The sequence below is a fragment of the Myotis yumanensis genome, unplaced genomic scaffold (assembly GCF_028538775.1).
Source record: "Myotis yumanensis isolate MYYU_CA2020_CCGP unplaced genomic scaffold, mMyoYum1.0.hap1 SCAF_14, whole genome shotgun sequence".
NCBI classification, from domain to species: domain Eukaryota; kingdom Metazoa; phylum Chordata; class Mammalia; order Chiroptera; family Vespertilionidae; genus Myotis; species Myotis yumanensis.
In genome coordinates, this window is record NW_027223765.1 from 48,271,301 (window position 1) to 48,296,655 (window position 25,355).

The 25,355-nt window shown below is 50.0% G+C and overlaps 1 protein-coding gene across 3 annotated transcripts in view; it reads left to right on the forward strand.

Moving 5' to 3' along the window:
* The window catches only part of PTPRG (protein tyrosine phosphatase receptor type G), a 675,258-nt gene that overhangs the window by 609,414 nt on the left and 40,489 nt on the right, over window positions 1-25,355 (forward strand). For 2 of the 3 annotated variants that reach the window (XM_070390897.1, XM_070390898.1), the window contains exons 14-15: window positions 3,862-3,948; window positions 14,323-14,414. In XM_070390897.1, coding sequence (XP_070246998.1) covers window positions 3,862-3,948; window positions 14,323-14,414 — 179 coding nt within the window. The remainder of the gene's footprint in view (window positions 1-3,861; window positions 3,949-14,322; window positions 14,415-25,355) is intronic. The other variant, XM_070390899.1, reaches the window with a different exon arrangement.

The window sequence follows — 25,355 nt, forward strand, 5'->3', positions numbered from 1 at the left end:
GAGCACGGGCCCCGCCCGGCAGTGACCGGAGCTGCTGCGGCCGGGGCACACTCTCCGCCATCTGCTCCGGCAGCCGGCACTTCCGTTCACTCGGTGGAGCCTGGGTTAGTGCGGACACTTGCTCCTCTTCCCCCAGCAAAGCCCCAGAGGAGACAAGTGCAGCAGGAATGGGCTCTCCATGCAGGTGACTGTTCACAGTCGGCCGAGGGGAAACATCACTAATCACAGCAACCCACAGGGTAGAATTAATACCAAGCACAGGTCACACACAGAATAACACAACCCCCCCCCCCCCCACACACACACACACACACCCCACATTATTTTACAGCCAGGAATGCGAGCCAGGGCAGCGGGACCGCGTCACCCTCTTCCCCACAGAGGAAGGTCCCAGCGGGGAAGTGACTTGCCCAGGGTCACATGGCTGGTGTGCTTTGGAGGTACTTGCACCTGGAGTTTTATTGTGTTTGTTGACCTAAGACCCTTTCTGGCTGCCTCATGTGTTCCTCCTTTGCTCAGTCATTCAGAGACATTTCTTAGCCATCAGTTTGTGGCAGGCACTGGGGGTTCAGTGAGGAGATGGACTTCCTGTCTTCAGGGAGCTTGTAGCTCCTGGAGGAGACGAGCAGATGACAAAGGTTATCCCAAATGGGGGTGAAACTCTGGTGGCCTCCAGACCTGTTTTCTTTAGCCGGCATTGTCTTTAAAAATCTGGATTGATTTAAAAATGGGAGGATTTTACATCGAACCTCAGCTGTCCGGGTGTGATAAGGTGGGAGCGCTGCAGCATTGTTCTCCCATCCTGTGGCCCTGGGAGCTGGCCGAGTGCCCCGTGGTGGCCCTTTTCCGGGCACCCCCTCAGTGGACAGTCTGCCTGCTCTGGCCCCCTCCCCACACACATACACACAGACCCCTGCCCGGCCTCCCTCTGTGGGTAGTTAAATTCTCGAATCGCAGTGGTGGGTGGTGACAACAAGAGACACTGCTTTGGGAGGGACTCTGGCCACCACCGCGGTGGGGTGGGCAGAGACCAAGCCAGGAAAGGCTTGGGGGAGGGAAGGTTTGGCTGTGGTTCTCACAGAACAGAGGGAAGGACAAATGCTCTGGGCAGAGGGCACTGTGCCGGAACTGACCAGGAGGCACACAGTCGTGGGGTGTTCAGGATGGTCAGAGAGAAAACGCCCTCAAATGGCCCTTCTCTGTGCGAAATGAAGTCCTGTCCTGGGTAGAACCAGTCCCCCTCCAGGGATTCTGCCCATGCAGGGTCAGTCCCAGCCGCTCCTGCGAAGGCGGGAGTAGGAAACGGAAGCAGGCTCCTATGCAACTTTTCTCAAGTCTAGAAAAGTCCGAGCTTTCAGTCACACTTTTTGTGGTTTTGTGTGATCACCTTTATTTTTTCTGCAAACAGACTGTTCAGAACACAGGTATTCCGGCACCATTTTTTCTGTTAGAGCTGGTGAGGGACCTGTCACTCCTCTCTTTATGGAACCCCTCTTCCTGTGGCCATAATTCAGTAATTTATTAATCATTAGGAGTAATTTTTTTAAATATATCTTTATTGATTTCAGAGAGAAGGGAGAGGGAAAGAGAGATAGCAACATCAATGATGAGAGAGAATCATTGATTGGCTGCCTCCTGCACGTCCCCTAATGGGGATCAAGCTCGCAACCCAGGTATGTGCCCTTGACGGGAATCGAACCTGGGACCCCTCAGTCCACAGACTGATGCTCTATCCACTTGAGCTAAACCAGCTAGGGCTAGGAGTAATTTTTATAACCCAGCTCTCCCAAACCTGACAATGTGTGAAGCCCGTGGGGAGAGCTCAGGTGCATTTCATGATGGCAGAGCCTGGCTTGCCTGGGCCTTGAGTTCAGCATGACCGCAGCTACACTGCCTTCCTCTGAGATGCTGAGCCGGTTGGGGGCAGAGCTTGGTTTCCCCAGCTGCGCCTGGAGGTGGGCACCTCTCCCTCCTTTCTCCCACAGCCACCCTGGGCGATCCGGGCCACGTGGCAGCTCATGCCGCCGATCCGGCAACTTTTTGCTCAATAACTGTCTCGCAAATGACTAGTTGGGGGGGGGGGGGGGGTTCAGATTTTAAGAGAACTGTCTGTTATAGTAACCGGCCCCCTGCTGCCGCCTTGGCCCTGAGATACAGTCACAGCTCTTGGAGCCGCTAACACGTGGTCATTAGACAAAAGCAGGGAGAGAGTCGCTGCAAAGGTTTCCACTTAAACCTCCTCGTGATGTTTGAAAGACGGACTGATTCTGGGAAGGAGACGTGGATGGGCATGTTTTTAAACCTAGCTTGCATTCCCGGAGGGGCAAACCCGTGTGTGCTCGCCCGACGCACCTCACCAGCACCTTTCCTGGGATTTCTCAGAATGAAACGTCCTCTCTCCCAGGACTGACGGCGTCTGTGGTCGGTTTGCTCAGGTAGCCCCCGCGATTGTTCAAGGTATTAGTTGTCGGTTTGCTGGCATTTGCTTCGCAGCGAAGTGTTGTCAGTTGCCGGTGGGAGTTTTGAGCCTGTGATTGTGTGTGAGGGAAACTGCGGAGATGCCGGCGCGGCTCCAAACTCCCGCAACAGCGAGTCTGGCAGGATTCGGAGGAGGCTAAGGGTTGCGAAGAAGTCTAAACATTTTAGGAAGCTGCAAATTTCAAGTTTTTATGAAAATTTGCAAAAACACTCCAACACACTCGTGATTTCTTCAGATTAGTGTTTGTAGCCGCACGGAGTAGGGTCCTGGTGTTTGGGGACAGCTGTCGTTCCAGAATGTGCTCAGTAGAGAGAGACAAGAAGTTCTGAATTATACACACACACACACACACACACACACACGCCCCATTCATCAGAGTCCCAAGTTTTGATTTTCCCCAACTTTGGTTCCTTTTCCAAGCACCTTTATCCAATATGGAGCCTAATAATTATCAGAATAGAGGAACGCTTGTATTAAGGGAGCATAAACCCCCAACACTTGAGAATCAGAGGAGCCTCATTCCGGAAGTTAAAAGCCACCAAGTCCATCAGAAGTTAGCAGTATTCTTTGGAATTCACACCTGAACTCAGAGTTCTGCCTGGGACTCATCGGAGCTGCCCCAAAAGAGAACCTCCAGAAACCCCAGTTTGTCTTTGCTGGTCTCGGGACGGAGTTTAGAAATCATAGGAATGACATCCGTGTGACATCCGAGAGCCCAGGTGGTTAGGGGTTCAAATAAAGTGAAAGAAGTGCTTTCCAGTGTTCTTGCGACATAGGGGCATCTCTCCAACTCTAGAGCCAGGTCTCAGGGGCTACAGTCAGTGCATCATCGGGACCAGGTAGCAGCTGCTTGCCCCCTCCCCTGAGTGCCGCGCCCAGGCCTTCCAGTTGTGAGTCAGGAAAGACTGTCCCGCAGGGAGAGGGCTGCCTGGGGAAAAGCCATCAAATCCAGGGAAATCGGTGCCAGCAGGGAGGTCAGAGGGTACCCACTGGATTCCTGCTACGTCCTGCTCGTTCCCGGGGTGTTTTACGCCGTCCCGTTTGCCAGGACAGCATGTCTGAGGTGGAAAGACAGGCATATGAGTTAGAAAGGGCATTATTGGTTTGCGATGTTCTAACCTTCTGTTAACACTGGGAAAGGGGGCAGGTTTCTAACATGTGAAGATGGCCTTTTAAGAGCAAAGCTCCCATTTCGTGTTCCTTACCTCAGCATAAAAAAACTAAAATAAAACCAGCCCCCTTTGTGTACACTTTCTGTAGACAGGAGGCCTGAGGAGGGGGGTGCCCGTGTTAGAAGGCGGGAGGGCATTTGTTGGAACTCTTGGTAGTGAATTGAAAATGCTGTCTTCTACACCTGTTCTTTTTTTTTTTTGTCCATTTAGAGGGTGTAACAAAGTAAAGTCGAAGGGCTTTCCCAGACGCTTCCGTGAAGTGCCTTCTTCTGGGGAGAGAGGAGAGAAGGGGAGCAGGTGAGGGGCGGTCAAGCTTCCGGGGGCGTCTCTGTGCTGGGACTGGCTTGCTGGATGTTTGTTTTGTTGCCATGGCGATTAAAGGCCTCTTGACAGCACATGCGCAAACTCACCAGTTTCTAACCCACCCAGCCCCAAAGTAAGACTTGCAAACACCAGTGCAGCTTTGCGGGCAGCTGGTAGCAATTCAAGTGTGTGCTGTGCAGGCTTGCTTTGCTGTATTGTGCTGTTTTATGGGGTGCTTTTTGTTTCTAAGATGGTACATACTGGGGTGTTCTTTGTTTGTGTGTCTGTATGTCTATTGCATCCATTTCCTTTGCAAAATTTCAGGTGTTTGCATGTTTGCAAGTTAAAAAATAACCCAATGCATGCATTTAGCTGTATAAGTGAAAAATATCTTTTAGAAACCTAAATGTATAGATAAGTTAGGGAAGAAGAGTAGGACAGAAAGAGTAAAGTGAGCAAATGGGGACATATCATGTGTTTTTCCATAAGGCTGAAATGTAAAAATGAAATAAAGGCTTAAATAACTGGGAAAATGCGTGTTTATAGAAAAATTTATAGAAGAACCTTTAGAAGTCGTGCTTATGCAATCTTAAGCATGAGCCTCTTGAGGGGATTTCTGTAGGACTTATCACTTACTATTAATATGGCAATTAATACTTTAGTTATCTTAATTGGCAATTTAATATTAATCAATATTGTGAGTAATCTCTTATTACTTTCAATGAGCCAATCGGTAGAATTTATATTAGAATTTTTACACGGAATGATTTGTCTCCATGTAAAATCAGGTAAATCAGATTATTGGTGAAATGTTCACTGTCCACCCGCTATAATCAGGTCTGCCTCTGAGATCTCAGGGGTATCGTACAGAACTATGGAAGGTGGACTCTGCTCTGTCTTCTTTGAGCTGCACGGGGCCGTTCCGGCCTCGCAGAGGGAGGCAGTAGCCTCTGACACTGTGACACCACTCTTCTTTCTATGACCTCTCTTTACTTACTGAAGTCTTCAGTGTTTAATCCATTTTCATAGCTCCAAGGGCGAAAACAGAAATAGAAACCCCTCTGTATAGCATTTGAGTCAGAGATCGAATCTTAGAGAGAACCTTGGACATCACGTTGATGCCTAACTTTCGTGCTTAGTCCGTTATAAATATAATGAGTTTTTTTACTGTAACTCAACCCGATTTCTAAGTCCTCTCCGGGAATGATGCCATGGCCGGGGACTGTATTCCCTCCCGTGGACGTGCTGGCCAGGAGCAGGGGTGGGCTTGCTGTCGCTGTGCTTGCAGTCCTGAGGGGCTGTCTTTTGTTACAGCTGCTCAGTCCCTCTGGCATCGTTCCTCAGAGGCTTGGGGGAAGCACCTTTCTTGTAGGTCTAGCAATTGAGAACCCTCTCGGGACCCACCAGAGTGTCTATAGAACCCACCCGGCTGTGAGTCATGTCATTTCCTTCTGTAACGTAGTAGCTCAGAAGGACAGGCTTTAGCTCCAGAGACATGGGATCTAACTGCAGTTCTTCCTGGCTCTGTGACCTTGAGCAACTTACCAAAGCCCTCTGGGCCTCAATTTCCTCATCTCGAAAATGGGTCTAATGATAGTTCCTTCTCTGAGTGAGGTCAGGAACTTAAAATGCTTTGTGTGTGGAACAGATGACCCCCCTGAGAAGACGAGGAAGCTGAGGCTCTGAGAAGTCCTCGGCTGGGCCTCCCCGCTTAGGCGGTCTGTCCTGAGCCCTTCCCCTTCACACAGCGCCATGCACTGTGACGACCACTCCAGATCCTGCCCTCAGTCTCCGCTCTTCCTTATGCAGCTACCCGGCTGGCCGTGCTGTCTTCCTCCAGAGCCACACCCCTTGTTCCTCCTGAGGGCTCTGTGCACTGAACACCACCCACCCCTGCCACCCCCACTGTGCCCAGGAGTTTCCGTGGCCACCTCCTGACCCAGGTCCATCCTCCACTGCTCTGGGGAAAGCCTTCAGACAGGGGCCGTTTCCTCCTCCACCAGGCACTGCGGGAGGCTGGGGTGCGGGAGGGAGGCACTCCTGTGTCCACTCTCCCTCATCAATAATGAGAGAGAATCATTGATTCTCTCTGCCTCCTGCACACCCCCTACTGGGGATTGACCCCCGAAACCCGGGCATGTGCCCTTGACCGGAATCGAACCTGGGACCCTTCAGCCTGCAGGCCAATACTCTATCCACTGAGTCACACCGGCTGGATGGATGGCGCCACACTGCCCCCCGTAGTGGGTTACCGAGGTGGCCTCTATCAGAGACGCAGGAGCCTGCCTGTTCCGGGCTGCTTCCCTCCCCAGCGCCGTGCACTGTCAGGCTTTGGTGTTCTTGCTCACCTCGGTGGTGAAAACAGTGATGTCTCAGGGTAGCTTCAGTGTGTTTGCTCTTAGTGATGAGTGAGGTGGAGCAGCTCTCACGTGTGGGCCATTTGTCTTCCTTTTGCTGTAAACCCGTGGTTCTCAACCTTGGCTGCACATTAGAATCACCTGGGAATCTTGTTAAAATCCTGATTTCTGGGCCTCATCATTAGTAACAAAGAAACAGAATTTCTGGAGGATGGGGCCCAGAAATCAGGATTTTAACAAGATTCCCAGGTGATTCTAATGTGCAGCCAAGGCTGAGAACCACGGCTGTAAACTGTCTGTCTTTTGCTCATTCTCCTTTTGCGTTGTTGGTCTTTTTCTAATCGAGAGAGAGATCCATCGTCAGCAATATGGTTGCAAAAGCTCTTTCCTAATCCCTTTGACTGTGTTTATGCTGCTGCTTTTATAGAGTCAGATGTCTCCATAAATTTCTTTTCTGAGTCATCATTAGAAAGTTCGAGGTTACTTTTTCTTTCAGGTACTTTTATGGTTTCAAATTTTAATATTAACTTCTTAAATCATTTGGAATATAACCTGGTTAATGGTGTCATGTGTGAATCAACTTTTTCCCCCAGATGGTCCCAAGTATTTAAAAAGTGCTACAATCTGGGGCTGCCGAGTGAGGAGGCACGTAAATCCTCCTCAAAATAGCACTGAGCGCGCACGTCTGACTGACTTATCTCAGTCAGTATGCTAACGAAATACGCAGTTGCCAACGGTTTCTTACCAGGCCATTCTCAGCTATGGATACGGAGTCATCTGTGCATTTCCATTTCCCACCGCCTGCCCAAAACGAGTGGGGCCATCAGGCCCTCATTTACCTCCCCAGTTAGTGGGGGGTTGTGTCCGTGCCCTCAAACAGTGGCAGGATGAGCTGGAGGAGCCTTCAGGCCTCATTCAGAAAGTCAGAGCACTCCAGGGTCCTGAGTGAGTGTGGGAGACCCCCGAAACCCTACCCCACTCCACTCCCCAGGAGCCCCGCCTGCAAGCCGTCTTTTCTGCCCACAGCTGGGAGCACTGGGGCGGGCTGTCCAGAGCTCACTGCTCAGAGCCAGCTGTCACGTCAGAACGTCCCGCTCGGACACTTGGTCTTTGATCCCCTGGAAAGTATGGCCAGTACTTCAGTCACTCCCAGGTGCCTGCAAGGGCTTGGTGGCAAGCTCCATGCTTAGCAAGAAAGTATGTTGCCCGAGACCCCTTATGCGTATATAATTTGTTCATTTTCTCCCACTTTCCTGAGCTGTTCGTTGCCGGCAGTTCGTATCCTCCTATGAAACTCTCACTGCGGGAATCGGATTGTTGTGACTCCCAGGGGTGACGCAGTTGACTGGGGCATCTCCCCATGTGAGATCCGGTATTTTGAAGTGTTTTTTCCTCATCTGGTATCTGTGTCCTCTCACACACCATGCAACTCATTTTGTCCGCTTCCCCTTCCCTCCCCCCTTCTCCTCACATCTGATGAGCCCCGTGTGTCCAAGGTATGACAGCCAGATGTCCCAGGGCCTCCAGCTCAGCCCTCACGTGAAATGTGTCATTTGATTATCCCCAAACGCACATTCATAGTTGTCAGCTCGCATGTCCCTTTAGTGGTTTGGGCAGTATGCAGATGAGAGGACCGCTCTGACTTCTCTTTGTGGACGATTCCTTCCTGAAAAAGACACTGCAAGTACACACTGAGCCTACAGTCATTTAGCCAACAGAAAGGATATTTAACAGCACATGCATGGCTGCACGTGAAAAATCTCAACTCAGAACTCGCTTTCCAAGCAGGATCCGAGTTATTTCAAGCAGTTACTCCTCTTTGAAGAAAAGCCCAGCCAGCCCTGGCAGGTGGCTCAGTTGGTTGGACCATCGGTCCTGTGCGCCACAAGGTGGCGGGTTCGATTCCCGGTCAGGGCACATTCCCAGGTTGTAGGTCCAAACCTATTGATGTTTCTCTCTCCCTTTCTCTCTCTAAAATCAATTGAAAAAGAGGAACAAAAAGCCCAACGACACCCACAGCCTTTTCCTCCTATTGTTGTCCTTGGCGCTTCAGTTTCTGGAAACGTTTTGCCCTAATGAGTAATCCGCGTCTTCCTAACTCAGCTCCGTCGTCCCCCTCGAAGGCATGAGAGCGGTTTCAGCGTCTGTTTGCAAGTGGCTCTCGTTCATACACGGTTTACTCCAGCAGATCCATTTACAAAAGTAAATATTAATGTGATTCCTGTGCTCCGCAGCCGGGGAGTAAATGGGAGTATTAGCGGGTGTGCCACGGCACATTTAAATGAGGGCAGTCTATAAATCAGTTAAGATTGCTTAATTAAGATTCAGCAGCCGCTCAGCCAACTGCCCGTCCTGGTCTGCAATTAGCATTTTGCTGCACAGCCCTGACAAACACCTCGTCACCCTGATGTGACTCCGAACCCACTGAGCTCAATGTGAAGACGGGGACTTGGTTTCTAACCCTTATGTCAGCCCTCGGTTCTTCTGTAGCCGTGGCTTCCGTGGGAGCCTGGGGACTGTGTTGGGATCCTGCTCTGGTCACGCCCAGCTGTCACGGTGACGGCGAGGGCAGTGCTGCCGTAAGCCATGCACCCTGGCTGAGGACACTGAACTCTCAGGCTCGCCAGAGGGATGTGCGTTTTGAACCGCATGTCTGTAGACCTCGGACCCCCCTCCTGGTCGCAGGATGGGAAGCCCCGCTGGAGGAGCCGAGTGGTGGTCCGGACATTTCCAGGACTGGTTTTCTGGACTTGGGATCAGCACTTTTTTTTTTAAAGATATATTTTATTGATTTTTTACAGAGAGGGAGAGGGATAGAGAGATAGAAACATCAGTGAGAGATAAACATCAATCAGCTGCCTCCTGCACACTCCCCACTGGGAATGTGCCCACAACCAAGGTATATGCCCTTGACCAGAATCGAACCCGGGGCCCTTGAGTCCACAGGCTGATGCTCTATCCACTGAGCCAAACCGGTTAGGGCGGGATCAGCACTTTTTGATTTTGAAAAGTATCAGCCACCTGAATTGTCCCCAGATTCTTGTTGGAGGGGCGGGAAGGGATGGAAGGGGGACAATCGTTAGGACATTCCAGGGGGCATCTGAGCAGGTACCTGGAAAACAGGAGCGGCAGCAGGAAAGTCTGTGCAGAAGTTTGTTCATTCCTGAGGGTGTGTCGGGTTCCCGGGGAAGCGAGGAGGCGGCGGGGTCTGGAGGGTCCCTGCTTGTCTTTGTAGTTTGCTGCATTTCGTGTGACTAGGAAGCCTCTGTAACTTGAGTATTTACGAATGCTTAGGAACCGCTGTCAGCAGCTGCGGGTGTGTGTGTGTGTGTGTGTGTGTGTGATTTGTCATCAGGGCCTGTCACGTGCTGGCACAGTGCGTGTCCCAGTGCGGAGCCTGGGGAATTGACATTGATGGCTTTACTGGTTTGGGCGCTGTTTACTGCATCCGACTAGAGCAGTGGTTCTCAACCTTCTGGCCCTTTAAATACAGTTCCTCATGTTGTGACCCAACAATAAAATTATTTTCATTGCTGCTTCATAACTAATGTTGCTACTTTTATGAATGGTAATGTGAATATCTGATATGCAGGATGGTCTTAGGCGACCCCTGTGAAAGGGTCGTTCGATTGCCAAAGGGGTCGCGACCCACAGGTTGAGAACCGCTGGACTAGAGGATGCACTCTGGGGTGTGCTGTGCTCTCTCAAGTGCAGAATTTCTTGTTTAGAGAAAGGATCTCTCTTCAGAATACCTCCCTAGTGAAAGAATGAAAAGATTACTTTTAGAAATTTCAGTCGAAGACCAACTATTCATGACTGTGAGCATAAAGCGTCCGTGGGCTTTGTAGAAGCCGGACTGGTCCATGGACCACACCCCTCCCTCCAGGCCCTCAGGCAGCCTGTGGTCTGGGCCTTCGGTCGTGGGGCATAGACTGGCGACCAGGGAGCTGCAAGCACAGTGCACGTTGGCTTGATCAGCTGCCGGAGAGAATATCGCACATGACCCTCCTGACTCCCAGTAAGCCTGTCTTAGAAATTGTAAAATTCGGAGCCCATGAGGTTTTCTAAGAAGGGATGAATGAATGGAGAGTAACACGGAAAGCTGGTTTCCGTCTTGCTGCTTAGAGCTTTCTGTGAGATGCACATAGATGTAATATGTTGGCCAAATGTGGGCAAGCACCGGAAGCATTTGTCCCCATGCAAGTTACCGTATTATGTACTGCAATCTACATCTCTGTGATTATTCTGTAACTACCAACGTATACTGCTTGATCCCTTCACATTTGTATTTTTAACGCTCCCCAAACCAAAGAGTTAAGCACTGCTGGTTGATAACCACAACTTAACTGAAACTTTACGTGTGTGTGTGTGTGTGTGTGTGTGTGTGTGTGTGTGTGAGTGTGTGTGTGTGAGAGAGAGAGAGAGAGAGAGAGAGAGAGAATATGCATTATGTGGGCAGGGACCTTTTGCACCTCATCGTCAGTGATCAAGAAATAGTCACAATAAATCAGGAAAAGTGTGGAGCAATATTTCCCAAAATGTTAATATGATGCTCACTGTGAGGAGGATTTAGGATAATTCCAATAGACCTTCTCTGCACAGATCGTGTGTGATGTAGAGAACTCTTTCTAAATTACTTGATTTAGGAAGTGGTTTTAAGGCTCCTGGGCAGCTGCTGTGCAGTGGGAGCTGAATGAGTGTTCCCTGAGTCCGCGGACACCTTTTTCTAAGGGCGGATGTCTCCTCCGAGGGTGTGGGGTTAGGTGCCCACACCAGCCCTGCTGGTCCCGGGAGGCGGGCGTGCGCCGGGCATGAGGTGCAGCTGTGGAGAGCCGGCTGCCTCTACCCTCAGCCCCAGGCCATGCTCCTCGCTGCAGCCACAGTCCTGCTGCTCCAAGAAAATCCATGACCAGCAGCACCTGGGCCACAGGAGTGTGACTGGCTCTTGTACATACGGGCTTTTTCCAAAGTGGAACCTGTGGGTCCACGGGTGACGGAGACCAGATGACTGCCTGCCGTCCTCTTCCAGAGAGATGGACGGTGCACGGCAGCCTTTCTAAGCCCCACGACGTCCACAGTTCCCTGGCCCGTAACGGTCCTTTTTACTCCCAGCTTTATGTTTTAGGAATGTTGGTCCTGAAATGGAAGACTTTTTTGTGGTGGGATCTTTTTTTCCACTTAGTTGAAGTGTGACCTGGTAAATTGGGAGGTGTTCATTTCAGGGGCATAGAACCTTTCTTTGGGTTACCAAATACTTTTGAGTGGCCTGATATCTCAACAAGAGCAGCTTTTTCTTAGCTCTGACTCTGGGTCGCTAAAGTTCTAGTTCATGTGTGAAGTCCATAAGCTGTGTTTTAACTCTAATGTTACATTCTGGAAAATGGTGCAAATGGGGTGGGGGGAGGGAGTACTCAAGAATAGAAAACTTTATTACGAATTTAGAAACAGAAGACATACCTCAAACATCAAAATGATGGGACTTTTTTTCTCGTGGCTTTCTATACTGTCTCATGCAGCAGATTACCACCGGAAGCTTAAAGTATTTTGTGCATTTCACATCCTGGGGCCTAAGTTAGCCTGACTGATTTTCCAAATGTAGGTAAAGGCAGCTAAACAAGTGATGAAAACTTGCTTTGTTGTTTATATTACCAATTCCAGGTAATTCATAGAAATATGTTATTGTTCAGTGCTGTGCCAGAGCAGTCCTCCGAGACACGTGCCAGGAGTGGGAGGATGTATGTTAGAGCCCCGTGTGGCACGGACCAGCAGTCCAGGTTCTTCTAGAGCAGGGCCCGAGGGGAGTGGACCAGAGTCTAGGTGCCTCCAGAGCAGGGCCCGAGGGGTGTGGACCAGGGTGCAGGTGCCTCCAGAGCAGGGCCCGAGGGGTGTGGACCAGGGTGCAGGTGCCTCCAGAGCAGGGCCCGAGGGGAGTGGACCAGGGTGCAGATGCCTCCAGAGCAGGGCCCGAGGGGTGTGGACCAGGGTCTAGGTGCCTCCAGAGCAGGGCCCGAGGGGTGTGGACCAGGGCGCAGATGCCTCCAGAGCAGGGCCCGAGGGGTGTGGACCAGGGCGCAGATGCCTCCAGAGCAGGGCCCGAGGGGTGTGGACCAGGGCGCAGATGCCTCCAGAGCAGGGCCCGAGGGGTGTGGACCAGGGCGCAGATGCCTCCAGAGCAGGGCCCGAGGGGTGTGGACCAGGGTGCAGATGCCTCCAGAGCAGGGCCCGAGGGGTGTGGACCAGGGTGCAGATGCCTCCAGAGCAGGGCCCGAGGGGTGTGGACCAGGGTGCAGATGCCTCCAGAGCAGGGCCCGAGGGGTGTGGATCAGGGTCTAGGTGCCTCCAGAGCAGGGCCCGAGGGGAGTGGACCAGGGTCTAGGTGCCTCCAGAGCAGGGCCCGAGGGGTGTGGACCAGGGTCTAGGTGCCTCCAGAGCAGGGCCCGAGGGGAGTGGACCAGGGTCTAGGTGCCTCCAGAGCAGGGCCCGAGGGGTGTGGACCAGGGTCTAGGTGCCTCCAGAGCAGGGCCCGAGGGGAGTGGACCAGGGTCTAGGTGCCTCCAGAGCAGGGCCCGAGGGGTGTGGACCAGGGTCTAGGTGCCTCCAGAGCAGGGCCCGAGGGGAGTGGACCAGGGTGCAGATGCCTCCAGAGCAGGGCCCGAGGGGTGTGGACCAGGGTCTAGGTGCCTCCAGAGCCGGGCCCGATGGACAGTCACACAGCTTTCTTCCATCTGAGACGAGGCACCGCTCACAGAAAACCATGCACGTTGAGACGTGATTCTCTCTGACGGCGCGTGGAATGACAGCTGAGGTGTGACACCTGTGTGACCCGGAGGCTCCCCTCCCGCCTGGCAGCACAGAGCTGTTGGATTTTCCAGCTCCCGGAACACCCCCTCCCTGGCGTCGTAGAAACACAATGTGCCCAACAGAAGCATCCCAGGTCACCTTTGGTTAGATGAGCAGGACAACCCGGGAGACAAGCTGACTTGGTCCCGGGGCTGGAGGACGGGAAGCGAGGCGGCGGTGCTGTGTGCATGGGCGGGTGTGCGATGCTGGTTAGACGCATCCCAGTGCCAGGGCACCAGACGGAGGCCGCCTGCTGGGCTGAAAGGCCCGGCAGTGGGCTCGCTATTGTGCAGCCCCTCCGCCAGATGAACAGGGACCCTTCCCTGGTCACAATAGCCATTCACGCTGAGCAGCCTCATTAAATATTCAGCCTGTGCTTCCGGCAGCTCATTAGGGCCGCAGTGAGCAGTGACGTGGGTGCTGGGAAGCCCAGGCCGAGGCATCAGAGCAGAGGCTGAGTGAGCGGCGGCGGCTTCTCCGCGCGCTGCCCGTCCCACGATGACCAGTGTGTGCTCCCTGCTGTGCCTGAAGTACAGGTAACAACAGAGCAGACCAGCCACGCAGAGGACACTCGGGGGCTGGGTCCTCATCCCCGATCTGTCTCGGGGGCCTCGGATTTTGAGTGTTTGCTCGCCCCCACCCCCCCACCCCCCGCCCCCAAGCCCTCTGACCCCTCAGGGAACTGACTGCAGCTTTGGGAGTCTGCAGAGTCCCGACAATGTGGTGCTATTGTGTCCTCGGCTGTGTGAAGACTGTGTTTGGGAGGGTTCAAAGTGTGGTTTTGAACTTGGTGCTGGGGGTGTCGAATAGCAGATTATTCCTCTGTAACATGTCAGATGTAGACGTGTGGTGGGGTCAATCCTAGCAGTTTGTGGAGCAAGTGGACTCCATCCGAGCCAAGTTTTCCTGCCTCTGAGTGGTTCCTTACTAAGCCTCCCCCTTTTGACTGTCAGGATAGGTAGGCATCATACAAAGCAAATATTCATCAGCTGTCTGGGGCTCTTCCAATGGGCGAATGCTGTCCTTCTGTGTAGCTCGTTACTTTGTTGCTGGGAGCTGTGCGGCTTGGGAAGCTGGAAGGTCTGCGAGGGGCGCGCTGAACAATGACGAGCTCGGACAAAGTGCATTTCTTTGGTCTCACTGTGGGCATGTGTTTCTCTTTCCTGCACAGAAAATGCTTCCAGACGGCTCACTTCTACGTGGAGGACAGCAGCTCCCCTCGGGTGGTCCCCAATGAGAGCATCCCCATTATCCCCATCCCGGGTGAGTGCGACCCTGCCCCTCTTTCCAGCGGCTAATTGTTCCTCTCTTTTGTTCTCCGCCGTGTGTGACAGCCACGACAAGTTATTATTTGCACAGCCTGGTGACGCTTGTCCAGATTCAGAGATCTTAACTCGGGGCAAGTTAATGAAATCTGTGCCCCTTTACGTATCTGCTAAGTGATGAAATCCTCCTTCCCAGGAACAAGTGACTGTGACCAGATGCATAGGAAGGAGGGAGGGAACGGTAGGAAAAGGAGAAACGTACACTTTTGCAATCTATTTGGACTGCATCTCATTTTCATAGGTACTTGTGTGTAGATTTTTTTAAAAATCATAATGTGCAATACATTTTTAAATCATAATGTGCAATACATTTCCTCCTGTGATTCCTTACTCTGAAAGTCATTTGTGTTAGAGTTGGAAGTTTGGGTTCTTAAGGTGCTTGTGTGGAGGTCAAGGGAAACGGGCTTGGTCTGGAATGTATTTCATTTGTCCTCCAGTGGAAAGATTGAGCACTCGGTCAGGGCGGGGGGGCGTGGGTGGCCAGCCCTGTGGTAAATGCGCGGCCCTGCAGGAGTTCCACGGTGGCTGAGCCAGGATGGGCAGCCTGTGGGATTGGAAGGTGTTCCCACTCTAGGAGAGCTTCCTAAAGGCACGTGGGGTCTCCCTAGTGTAGAAGAATACCTGGCACATAGTAGGCATTCTTTATCTCTGTGAGAGAAGGGGGGGGGGGGGGGAGAGAGAATGTTAGAAAACCTTCCTGGAAGGCCACAGCTGTGAAGCTCCGAGGCAGTCAGCCGTTCTCTGAGCACCGGGGAGGGTGGCTGCTATTGTCTGCAGACCCTCACCAGGTGCAGTCACGGTTGGGGCCTCCCCTGCCCTGTGTGTGTCTGCGTGTGCTTACTCATTAGATGTTGTTGGAATTGGCCATGTTCTTCCCATCTAGTCAGCTTCTCTCACTGAAGCCTGTCCCCCCAGAAACAAGTGGGGAGCAGAAAGTCTCTGATTAACTTCTCCACGGACCATTTTGTGGCCTCGGGATCCGTCTTGTGTTAGCCCGTGTCCTTCTCGGCTGTACCCCTCCTTCATGGTGGAGGGAACTGCGCTGTGGCGTTGAGAGGAGAGGGAGCAGGCAGGAGGCGCCAGGCTCCCACCCGCCGGGAGGAAGTCGTTCTGTCGGGTCTGCGGGTCTGTGCGGCGTGTGAGGATAAGCCTTTTCCTCCTGCGTCACCGAGAATATCTGTTGACCTCGGGAAAGTGACTGGAAGCCTCTCTCCCCTGAACTGATTCATGTGACAGGCGGCTGTTGGGTAGCCGTGCAGTTGAAATTCGTTCTCAAAGGTTAAATGGTGAGATACTTCCTGTGCCGTCTTCATTTTTATTTTCTTCTCCCACGGGGTTAGGAATCAGAAAACCAAGGGTCTCGCCCTGTGTCCACCGTGAGGCCTTCGGTCAGTGACCTCACCTCTCTGAGCTTTGGTTTCAGAATCTGTGAAGTGAGCGGGCTGCCTGCCCGACCTGCACTGGGGGCAGCGTTAACGCTCCCCGGGCGTGATGAGCGAAAGCACTTGGGCGCAGTGAGCCGTGTCAGCTGGACCCCGTGCTGTTGGTCCCGCAGCCCTGGAGAGCCAGGTCTCACGGGTTCTCGGGTTGGGATCCCCCTCACACTGGCCACCCCCACTGGGAGTGCCCACCATGCCACGCTCTTTGGCATGGGCTTTAGGCTTCCGAACCCCCAGGGTCCTAGGACATGCCATCAGTCATGCCTGCCTTGCCACCCACACCTCGGAGGAATCTTAGACCAGAGACACTTTTGAATCTTTTCTGGTTCATGTCCCAGCTCCCTATTCATGACCAAGTAAAATTCAACCCAAAGACCTTCCTTGAACACAGCTTTCTGCCAGTTCTTACCCACTGCAGCACATGGGAATAAAACGTCTTCAAATTCTCCACTGACTGAGGAATTCATATGCTCAGCTGTACCTCAGTTGGCATCGTGGATACGTCCTTGACAAGTCGTTGCACGCTTGTAAAGATGAATGACCTTAGCTGTAATGCAGGGTGGTGGTCAAGGACCTGCCGAGTGAAACCAAGAGAGATTCCCCTCTCTGTTTTCCCTGGTAGGATAGCCTTCTAACTATGAAGAGAAGCCTGGGCAAACTCATTTCACCCTTGACTGGGAAGGAGTGCCCCTCTGTGACCTTTCTTTAAAGAGTTTTCAACTTGATCCCAATTTCTTATTTTTCTTCAATAAAACCCCACCATCCTATTTAATAATTAAATTTGTAGGCCACCTGGCGTGGTACAGAGGGTGAGCGTCAACCTATGAACCCGGAGGTCACAGGTTCCATTCCCCATAAGGACACAAGCCTGGGTAGGGGACGTGCAGGAGGCAGCCGATCAATGATTCTCTCATCATTGATGATTCTATCTCTGACTCCCCCTCCTTTCCTCTCTGAAATCAATATATTAAAAAATAATAACAATTAAATTTATAAAATGTAATTTATGAAGCACGTTAACCACCGTTATTCTCTTTATTCTTGTGGTTTCTTCTAGTTATTACAAACTCTCTCTTACATGAGGAAATTAATTATAAGAAAAACACAATTTAAAGAAATTTCTGAGTTATTTCCATTCTGTTTAAACTCTCAATCCAACTTTTTTGTAATGGAGACCTCCTTGGGATGATGTTAAGTCATTTACCTTGGGAATTTTCTCATTGTTCTTGTTTCTAAAAATAATAGGCTATTTATAGAGGTCATATAGAATACTAATTTTGCCCATTGGATCTGTTACATCTCATCCTTGTCCAAAACCTAATAATGGGTCTACAGGCCCAGATTTATCAACTAATTGTATCACTGGAATGCCTCATTTTTATAATTGACTTTCAAAAATATATTTCTAGACAACTACCTGGAAACTGAATCACCATACTGGTTAAAAATGTATGCCACAGGGTAAGATTGAAAATTCAGGTGCCAAACTGTTAGCAAATAGAGCTCCTGAGCCTGCAATGTGGAATGTGGACTATACAGGACTCTGTTCCTAGAACTTATTTTACATTTAACCTTTTTTTAGAAAACATCATCATCACCATCTAATATTTGAGCATTTACCAACTTCATGCTTTGTGTTTATTTTCACTGTGGTCCTGTAGAGACTGATGCAGTTGCTACCCCGTTTTACAGGCGAAGAAACTGAGGCTCAGAGTTGTTATTTAACTTGCCCAAGGTGACGTAGATAAATGGCGGAGAGAGAGCATTATAAGTCTGTGTGACTTCAGGGCACAGATGCTTAGACACGGCCCTGCCACCTCTTGGAGTGCTGTTTTGGCAGTTCTCAGAGCTCAGGCCTTGGGGCTCCTCATTTGGATATCTCTTCATTCAATCAAGGCCTCTTCAAATTCAAAATGTGAATATTCTCTAGTTTTTTTTCTGAGTTGTTCTTTATCCTTACTTTCACTAACACTAACCATCAGCTTCTGCATTAAATTTTCGTTCATCCTCTTGGAATTCATCATCCTTCTGTTAACCATTTGTACACCATAAGAGTCTATAGACGCAAGCGGCGGACCTTTTTAACTAGTATTTAAATGCAAAATATCGTGGCAGTTAACTGGTTAAAGTTTCCTCCATATCAAAGACCCTCTCCCCTTACCTTCGTTCTCTGGTCATTTTTATTCTCTTCCTTCCTAAGGAAGAGACTCAACCCACTAGTACTTTTATTCCCTGTGTGATTTAAATGACTCCAGGAGGATTCATCAACATGTTGAATGTTGACTAAATTTAGACATTAAATCAGCAATTTTGGGATGATTCTGCTGTGGTTAAAATTCGTAAATAAATAGCTCTGATCTTTCTATTCCAAAGCATAAGGAGAATCAGTAAGTTATGCTGACTTCAGAGAAGTAAAATAAAATAGACAAATGGTTAAGGAAAGCTTTGCTAACCTTTCTAAAGTTCAGCCCTTGCAAACAGCAGTTTATGGGGTTTTTAAAATATTTTTATTGATTTCAGAGATGAAGGGAGAGGGAGAGAGAGAGAAACATCAATGATAAGAGAGAATCATTGATTGGCTGCCTCCTGCATTGCCACCCCCGCCCCCATGGGGATTAAGCCCGCAACCTGGGCCTGTGCCCTTGACCAGAATCAAACCCAGGACCCTGCAGTCCCCAGGCTGATGCTTTATCCACCGAGCTGAACTGGCTAGGGCTATAGGTATTTTTGAGAATTTTAAGTTAATCAATTATACAAAGTTTAACATATTGAGAAATTTAGACTCTGCAGTGTACATAGTCTTATAAGAGTATTGATAGTTTATCCTGGTCTCACCTACACTTATGTAAAATGTGGTGGCTAATGCAACAGGATTTATCCAACTTGAAAGAAGTGCTTTTGAGGTCACGTTCCAATCACTGTAGAAGTGACATCAATTCTTTATCACAAAAACTGTGAATTGCAGTGTCTGCTCCCTCCCTATGTGATGTTTGGGAAAAGTGCCCTCCCTCCCCCAGATAAGTTAAATTGTACCTGGGAATATTGTTTCAAACAACAAACTTGAATATTTTCCCTGCAGTTATTAATGAAGGCTGGTGTACATATGTCATCTACAACTTATATTCACTGTATTTTTTTTAAAAAATATGTTTTTATTGATTTCAGAGAGAGAAAGGGAGAGGGATTGAGAGATAAAAATATCAATGATGAGAATCATCAATCAGCTGCCTCCTGCACTCCTCCTACGAGCGATTGAGCCCACAACCTCAGCATGTGCCCTGACCAGGAATCGAACCGTGACCTCCTGGTTCATGGGTTGACACTCAACCACTGAGCCATACTGGTGGGGCTATTCGCTATATTATATTACTTATTCCTTTATACTTTCATCATGTATAGCTTTTTAAAATCAGAACTTAGCTTATGCTTTTCTCTGGAAGTCAGAAAATCTCACTTTCTACTAAGAGCATTACAGTACAAAATGTTGTTGCTAACGAGTAGCTTAGAAATTTAGAAATGGTTCGTGCCTCTCTGGTAGTTAAAACAGACTTTAATGGAAGGTCCCCGGCTTCGGCAGGGTGCCAGCATATAAAAGGGTTTTAAACATGCAGTTTAAGCCAACCTTGTTGGCATATTTTATTTATGCAGAGATTATCTCCAAAGAAGATTCATTGGTCTTTTGACTATAAGGAAGCCCTTTCTTTATTGACTCCACTGTGTCACAAATGAAAAGAGATTTCTTTTTATGGCAGGAAATAAAATGTTCCAATCTCCCCAACACTCCTTGTCTCCTGAGAGTCCGGACAAAAGTCCACTTGTTGTGTCCTGTCTCAGGGACTGAAATCTCAGTAACGTCCCCATGTTTCATAGTTGCCATATCTTCCTAAATGGATACAGAGGTATTACCGGCACAGCGCGGCCTGAGCGTGGCCTTGGGGCGCAGGGGGGAGGCAAGAAGGACACTGCGTTCCTACGTTCGAGGTCTGTCCACTGGAGGAGTGGGTAACGCTGTCTGCTCACAGCCCCGTCCTGGGACGTGGCATTGGGGAGGGTCCGAGCAAGAGTGACCTCGGCCACGCATTGTGCTGGGACTTTGTGGGTTCTCCTCCCCACGGACAGGTTTGGCTGGAATTTGGAATGGGGCTGAGGGAACCACTACGGGCTACATGAACTTGACAGAGTGAGCGCCTTAGCCCCTTGGACTCTAAATGGTAATGGTAGACCCACACACTGCCCGAGTAAGCAAGCAGGAACATGTGTTCAACAGCCCTGCAGCAGGCATCCCAGGCAGCTAACTGCTGGGTTCTCTGCCCTCTCTAACCATGTATTTTCCTTTTTGTTGTTTTGTTACTCCTCACCCGAGGATATTTTTCCCATTGATTTTTAGAGAAAGTGGAAGGAAGGGAGGGAGGAGAGAGAGAGAGAAAGAAACATCAATGTGAGAGAGACACATTGGTTCCCTCTCGCACGCACCCCATGGGGCCGGGGATTGAACCTGCAACCATGTATGTGTCCTTGACCGGGAATCAAACCTTCGACCCTTTGGTGCACGGGCAAACGCTCTAACCACTGCTCAGGGCTAACCATGTGTTTTCAGTTGAAGGTCTAGAGAGGTCCTGTCAGGTGGCAGAAGCCGGCCTTGGGCTCAGCTTTGACCCCATCTTTGATCACGTCAGTGGACCTTGTTCTCTGAGCCCATTTTCCCATCTATTAAGTGGAGGTGATGACAGCCCCTAGATCCCAGGGGGGTCATACGCATAAAGCCATTAGCACCGAACAGTAAATCACTATGATTACGTATTTGCTAAAGGCCCAGCGCTCTTACAAGTACTTCTGTTATCTAGCTCACTTTTCATGACACTCTGTTCAGTCCCGTCATTACCCCCATTTTAGAGATGCAGAAGGGGAGTCGCACAGAGGTGGGCACACCCCCGCCTCTGTGCCCGGCACTCGGGCGTGTCCATCACTGTGACTGGCAGCAGGGCAGCTGCACGACGTCACTGACTCGCAGGCTGGGCCTCGGCAGTGCCCCCCGAGGTGGCTGATATTTCCTTTCGAATATCACACCAAAAACTGCCAACAAGAAAGCTGAGTTTTTCCATTTGTGTTTGATGACCAGCAAATTCAGCACATGCGAGCGGTTAGGAGCGTAGACGGAGTCCGGGCGAGTCCCCCCATGGCCTTGAACGTGTGAGCACAGCAGGGACCTGGCTTTCTTTGTGTGTTCAAATCCACTTTTCCTTATTTCCCCCCGTGCTGCGTTTGCGCTCACGCTACTCTGCTCTCTTTTTCCTCCTGAGAACCCTCGGCTTCGGCACCTTCTGTGAGGAGGTGCTCGCCCCTGCCTTCGGGGCCTGCGAACCAGAGGCTAATCTCAACTTCCTCAGAAGTGGTCCACAGGGCGTTTTGTTGCCAATTGGCCAAAATAAAAGGCCTCTTCCTACAGAGTTTAGTTCCAACCACAAAGGGCTAAATCTTAAGTAGTATCATTTCATAGCAAGCCCGCGGCAGGTGCTGATTTGCAGCAGACTCTCAAACACTTTATAATGGGGCGCTTTCGTGCTGACAGTAGCATCCCCATTTTTGCATAATCGAATATACCTTTGTGATGTGAAAATCCAGTAAGTAAAACTTTTGGCACAAAATTATAAAGTACCGGTTCACCAGGTTTGCTGAACTGTTCTCATGCCTCACTTTTCCTTGGCGCCGTGGGGCTTGGAGAGTGAACCTCGGTGCATAGGAGCACAGGTTTGGACTCAGGGCACCTGATTCGAATCTCAGCTCTACCACTGAGTGATGGTGTCACTAGAAACAAGTCCCCTTGATTTCCTTGTGTGTGATGGGAGGTTAGCAAGGTCACCTTTGCCTGGTTCTTACGAAGATAAATCTATGAAAAAGCATGTGGCACAGTCGCTGGCAGCCAATGAGGGTGAATAACTGGTGGCTGCCTTCTCTGTATACCGACTGCCCTCAGACCGAAACAATCTCCTGTGTGGCAGGTAGTTAGTGGGAGCATCCTCACTGGGATTCCACTCAGCTCTTGGTCTCCGTTTCTCCCCCATCACCACTGCATCAGGGACAGGCACCCTCACCTGACTGAGCCACCACTGCATCAGGGACAGGCACCCTCACCTGACTGAGCCACCACTGCATCAGGGACAGGCACCCTCACCTGACTGAGCCACCACTGCATCAGGGACAGGCACCCTCACCTGACTGAGCCACCACTGCATCAGGGACAGGCACCCTCACCTGACTGAGCCACCACTGCATCAGGGACAGGCACCCTCACCTGACTGAGCCACCACTGCATCAGGGACAGGCACCCTCACCTGAGCCACCACTGCATCAGGGACAGGCACCCTCACCTGAGCCACCACTGCATCAGGGACAGGCACCCTCACCTGAGCCACCACTGCATCAGGGACAGGCACCCTCACCTGACTGAGCCACCACTGCATCAGGGACAGGCACCCTCACCTGAGCCACCACTGCATCAGGGACAGGCACCCTCACCTGAGCCACCACTGCATCAGGGACAGGCACCTTCACCTGAGCCACCAGCTCCATCCCTTAGATGGCACTTCTGTCTTCACCATGCTGTTAAATGCAGTCCCCGCATTCACTTTCCCACACAAAGGTTCCCTTGGGCAGAGGCCACCTCACTTCCCGCTGGCCGAGTCCTGGGTGCTCAGTCAGTGCCTCAGCCGGGGGTTCCCATTCACTCTGCCTTGACATACCCGGTCTCTCCGAGCCGGAGCGTCTGGACCTTGGGTCGGTGGCCAGCTTTCGCAGCCATACTGCAGCCTTCAGTTAATCTTTCTGAGCTTGTCTCTCCACTCTAAGATGAGTGTGCAAACCATACATTTCAATGCATGTGCTACATACAAGGACACAGAAAGCACCTGGTCCATGGCTTTGCCTAATATTCTCTGCACTCGTTGATGAAACTCAGATGTTTCAGTGGCAATAACATCTTTCAGATGGATGTGTTCTTGTAGCAGAGGGTCTGTCCAGATGAAAATCGAGCTGCTCAGGTCTGTGATGATGATGCCCTAATTGCCTGGCCTTCTGCTGGAAACAGCAATTTTATAATTATCTGGCTCGTGCTGAAAGATATTTAATAGAAAAACTGTGTAAGAGAAAAACTATTAGGACTTCTAATTAGTCATAGCCTTATCTTCATCTTAATATTGAAACAAGATTTATGGCCCCTCCGTTTCATTTATCTGAAATGTGTTATCTGGGTAGCTGATGGTGGCCAGTACAGCGTGTATGTGGGGTGTGCGTGTGTGTGTGTGTGTGGCTGTCTGTCTGTCTGCCAGTTTCGTGGTGTCTCTGGTGATGCCTGGAAACCCGAGGGGAGTGGTTAGACTTCCTTGGATATAGGAGCGAATTGGAGAGGCTAGTGAGTCTTCTCTTGCCAGGATGAGCGTGCTGAGCCCTGGAGCAGCGGCAGCTTGGTTCCTGGGCATGGATGGCATTAGCCTGGATGTTACAGACGAGCACTTTGCAGGGGGGAAAAAGGCCTGTTAACATTAAAGCATGGTTTAATGACTTGAGGTAGCTGTGACCTCTAAAATGCTGTGGCTTGTCCCTTGCGGAGTAAAATAGTTCTAAAGCTGACATGTTTTTTTCTTATTTTGAACTAGAGTCCGTGTGCTCGGTCACAGCACCACGACTTTGTTAGGAATCTACAGTCCTAACCTGTCATTTTCCTCCACCTATCACACTACTTACGACACTCTGCCCTTGGAAACAGGAATGTCTCATTTCACAGTGACCAGGAGAGAAATGCTGGAGCCTGTATCCGGGAGCGTTTGAGGGGCTAGATGCATGCCATCTCACTTATTTTGCCTCTTGTTTGAAGATGAGCTTATTCTTGGGTTAATATTTTAGAGACTCTCCAATTTTGTACATAATTAACCCCTTTTTCAACCCAAGCTAACTTATTTGCCATTTGATCATTATTTTAGAATTTGCTTACTTCTGAACATTTTAAGTGAACTGATCAGATAATGTGGGAAACATTTTTTTAACTGTGCATTCTGCTAAATATTCTGGGGAAACATTTTGGCTCTGCTTACTTAGCTAATGCCGGTTACATCATCACGGAGCTATAGATTTTCTTGGGCGTGCAACGTGATTGCATATTCATGAACAGCTTCAATCCTGAAATATTGGTAAATTACTTGGCAATTTTTTCGTAAGGTGGCCTATTAAAATGATTAGGTCTTTAATTGTTCACACAGAAGGAATGTGTGCTTACAGAGCAGCACCTGTTTGACAAGTAGCATCTCTTGTGCTAAGCAGTTTGGAGTATGAACACATAAATCACCTTCCTTAAACCAACTATAAGAGATGCTATTTTCCGAGTAAGAATGATTCAAGTTTGAAAATGTCAATAGATGCAAAAAGCCACCCTGGAGCTTTGCTCTCTCGAGAGAGAAAGGATAGGAGGAATGACATAGTCCATGTTAGCTGTCACCAGATGAAGGGAAATCAGATTGTCAGGCCCGGATCTCTAACATTCTTGCCAAAGTAGGACCCATTTACACATACAGATCTTCATACCCTTTGCTAAGAAAAGCATCTGTGGCAGTTTAGATGTTTGTGCGTTTGCCAAAGATCTTTCACTCTGAATAAAGTAAATGTCATGTCTGTTGTTTATCTCAAATTCAGCGGAGTCTTTTTTAAAGGAAATATTGGTGGGGGAGGGGAGAGGTTGGGGAGCTCCAGTTCGCGGGGCGTGGCAGCTTCTCCGGGGCCCTCCGGCATCGGCCGGGATCTGGGTAAAGCAGCTTGAAGCACACGTGGGTCAGGAACTGAGAGCGCCCTCGTGGAGTGACAACAAAACAAATGGGAACGCGGATTCTTCCTGATTCCATACCTAGGCTGTCGGCACCAAAAAACTCCCGTTACTTCAGCCAAATGGATTACTTGGCATCGTGTGGACACAGCTGTCTTGAACTAAAATCTTGAATACTTAACATAGATGGCATTGAACCCTAAGGCGGCTTGTACGTGGCATCTATCTGTAATGGTGTCCATAGATTGCTTAGCCTGCAGAGATTGCAAATAGAACTTAATCGTCCCAACTTCAAGCTGGGCCCCATTGAATAGCAATTTAAAAAAAAACAACCAATGAGGTTGTGATAAAATGTCGTGACTAATAGGCACCCTTGATAAGATCAGACCTTTAGTTAAGAGTATGTGGCAGTTTAACTATGTAAGTTGCCTTGACTATAAGAATAGAGGTGATTTGTATGATGTCCCTTTTTAAAAAACCGTATTTAACCGTAAACATTCAAAATCGCAGTGAGACCCTAATGGAAAGTGAACCCCGATGCTTGTCTCAGGACATCTATTCCAGGTGACACGTGGTATCACTCCTTCCGAAAACCACACATTTGTCCTCCGCCCCCCTTACCGGTGCTGCT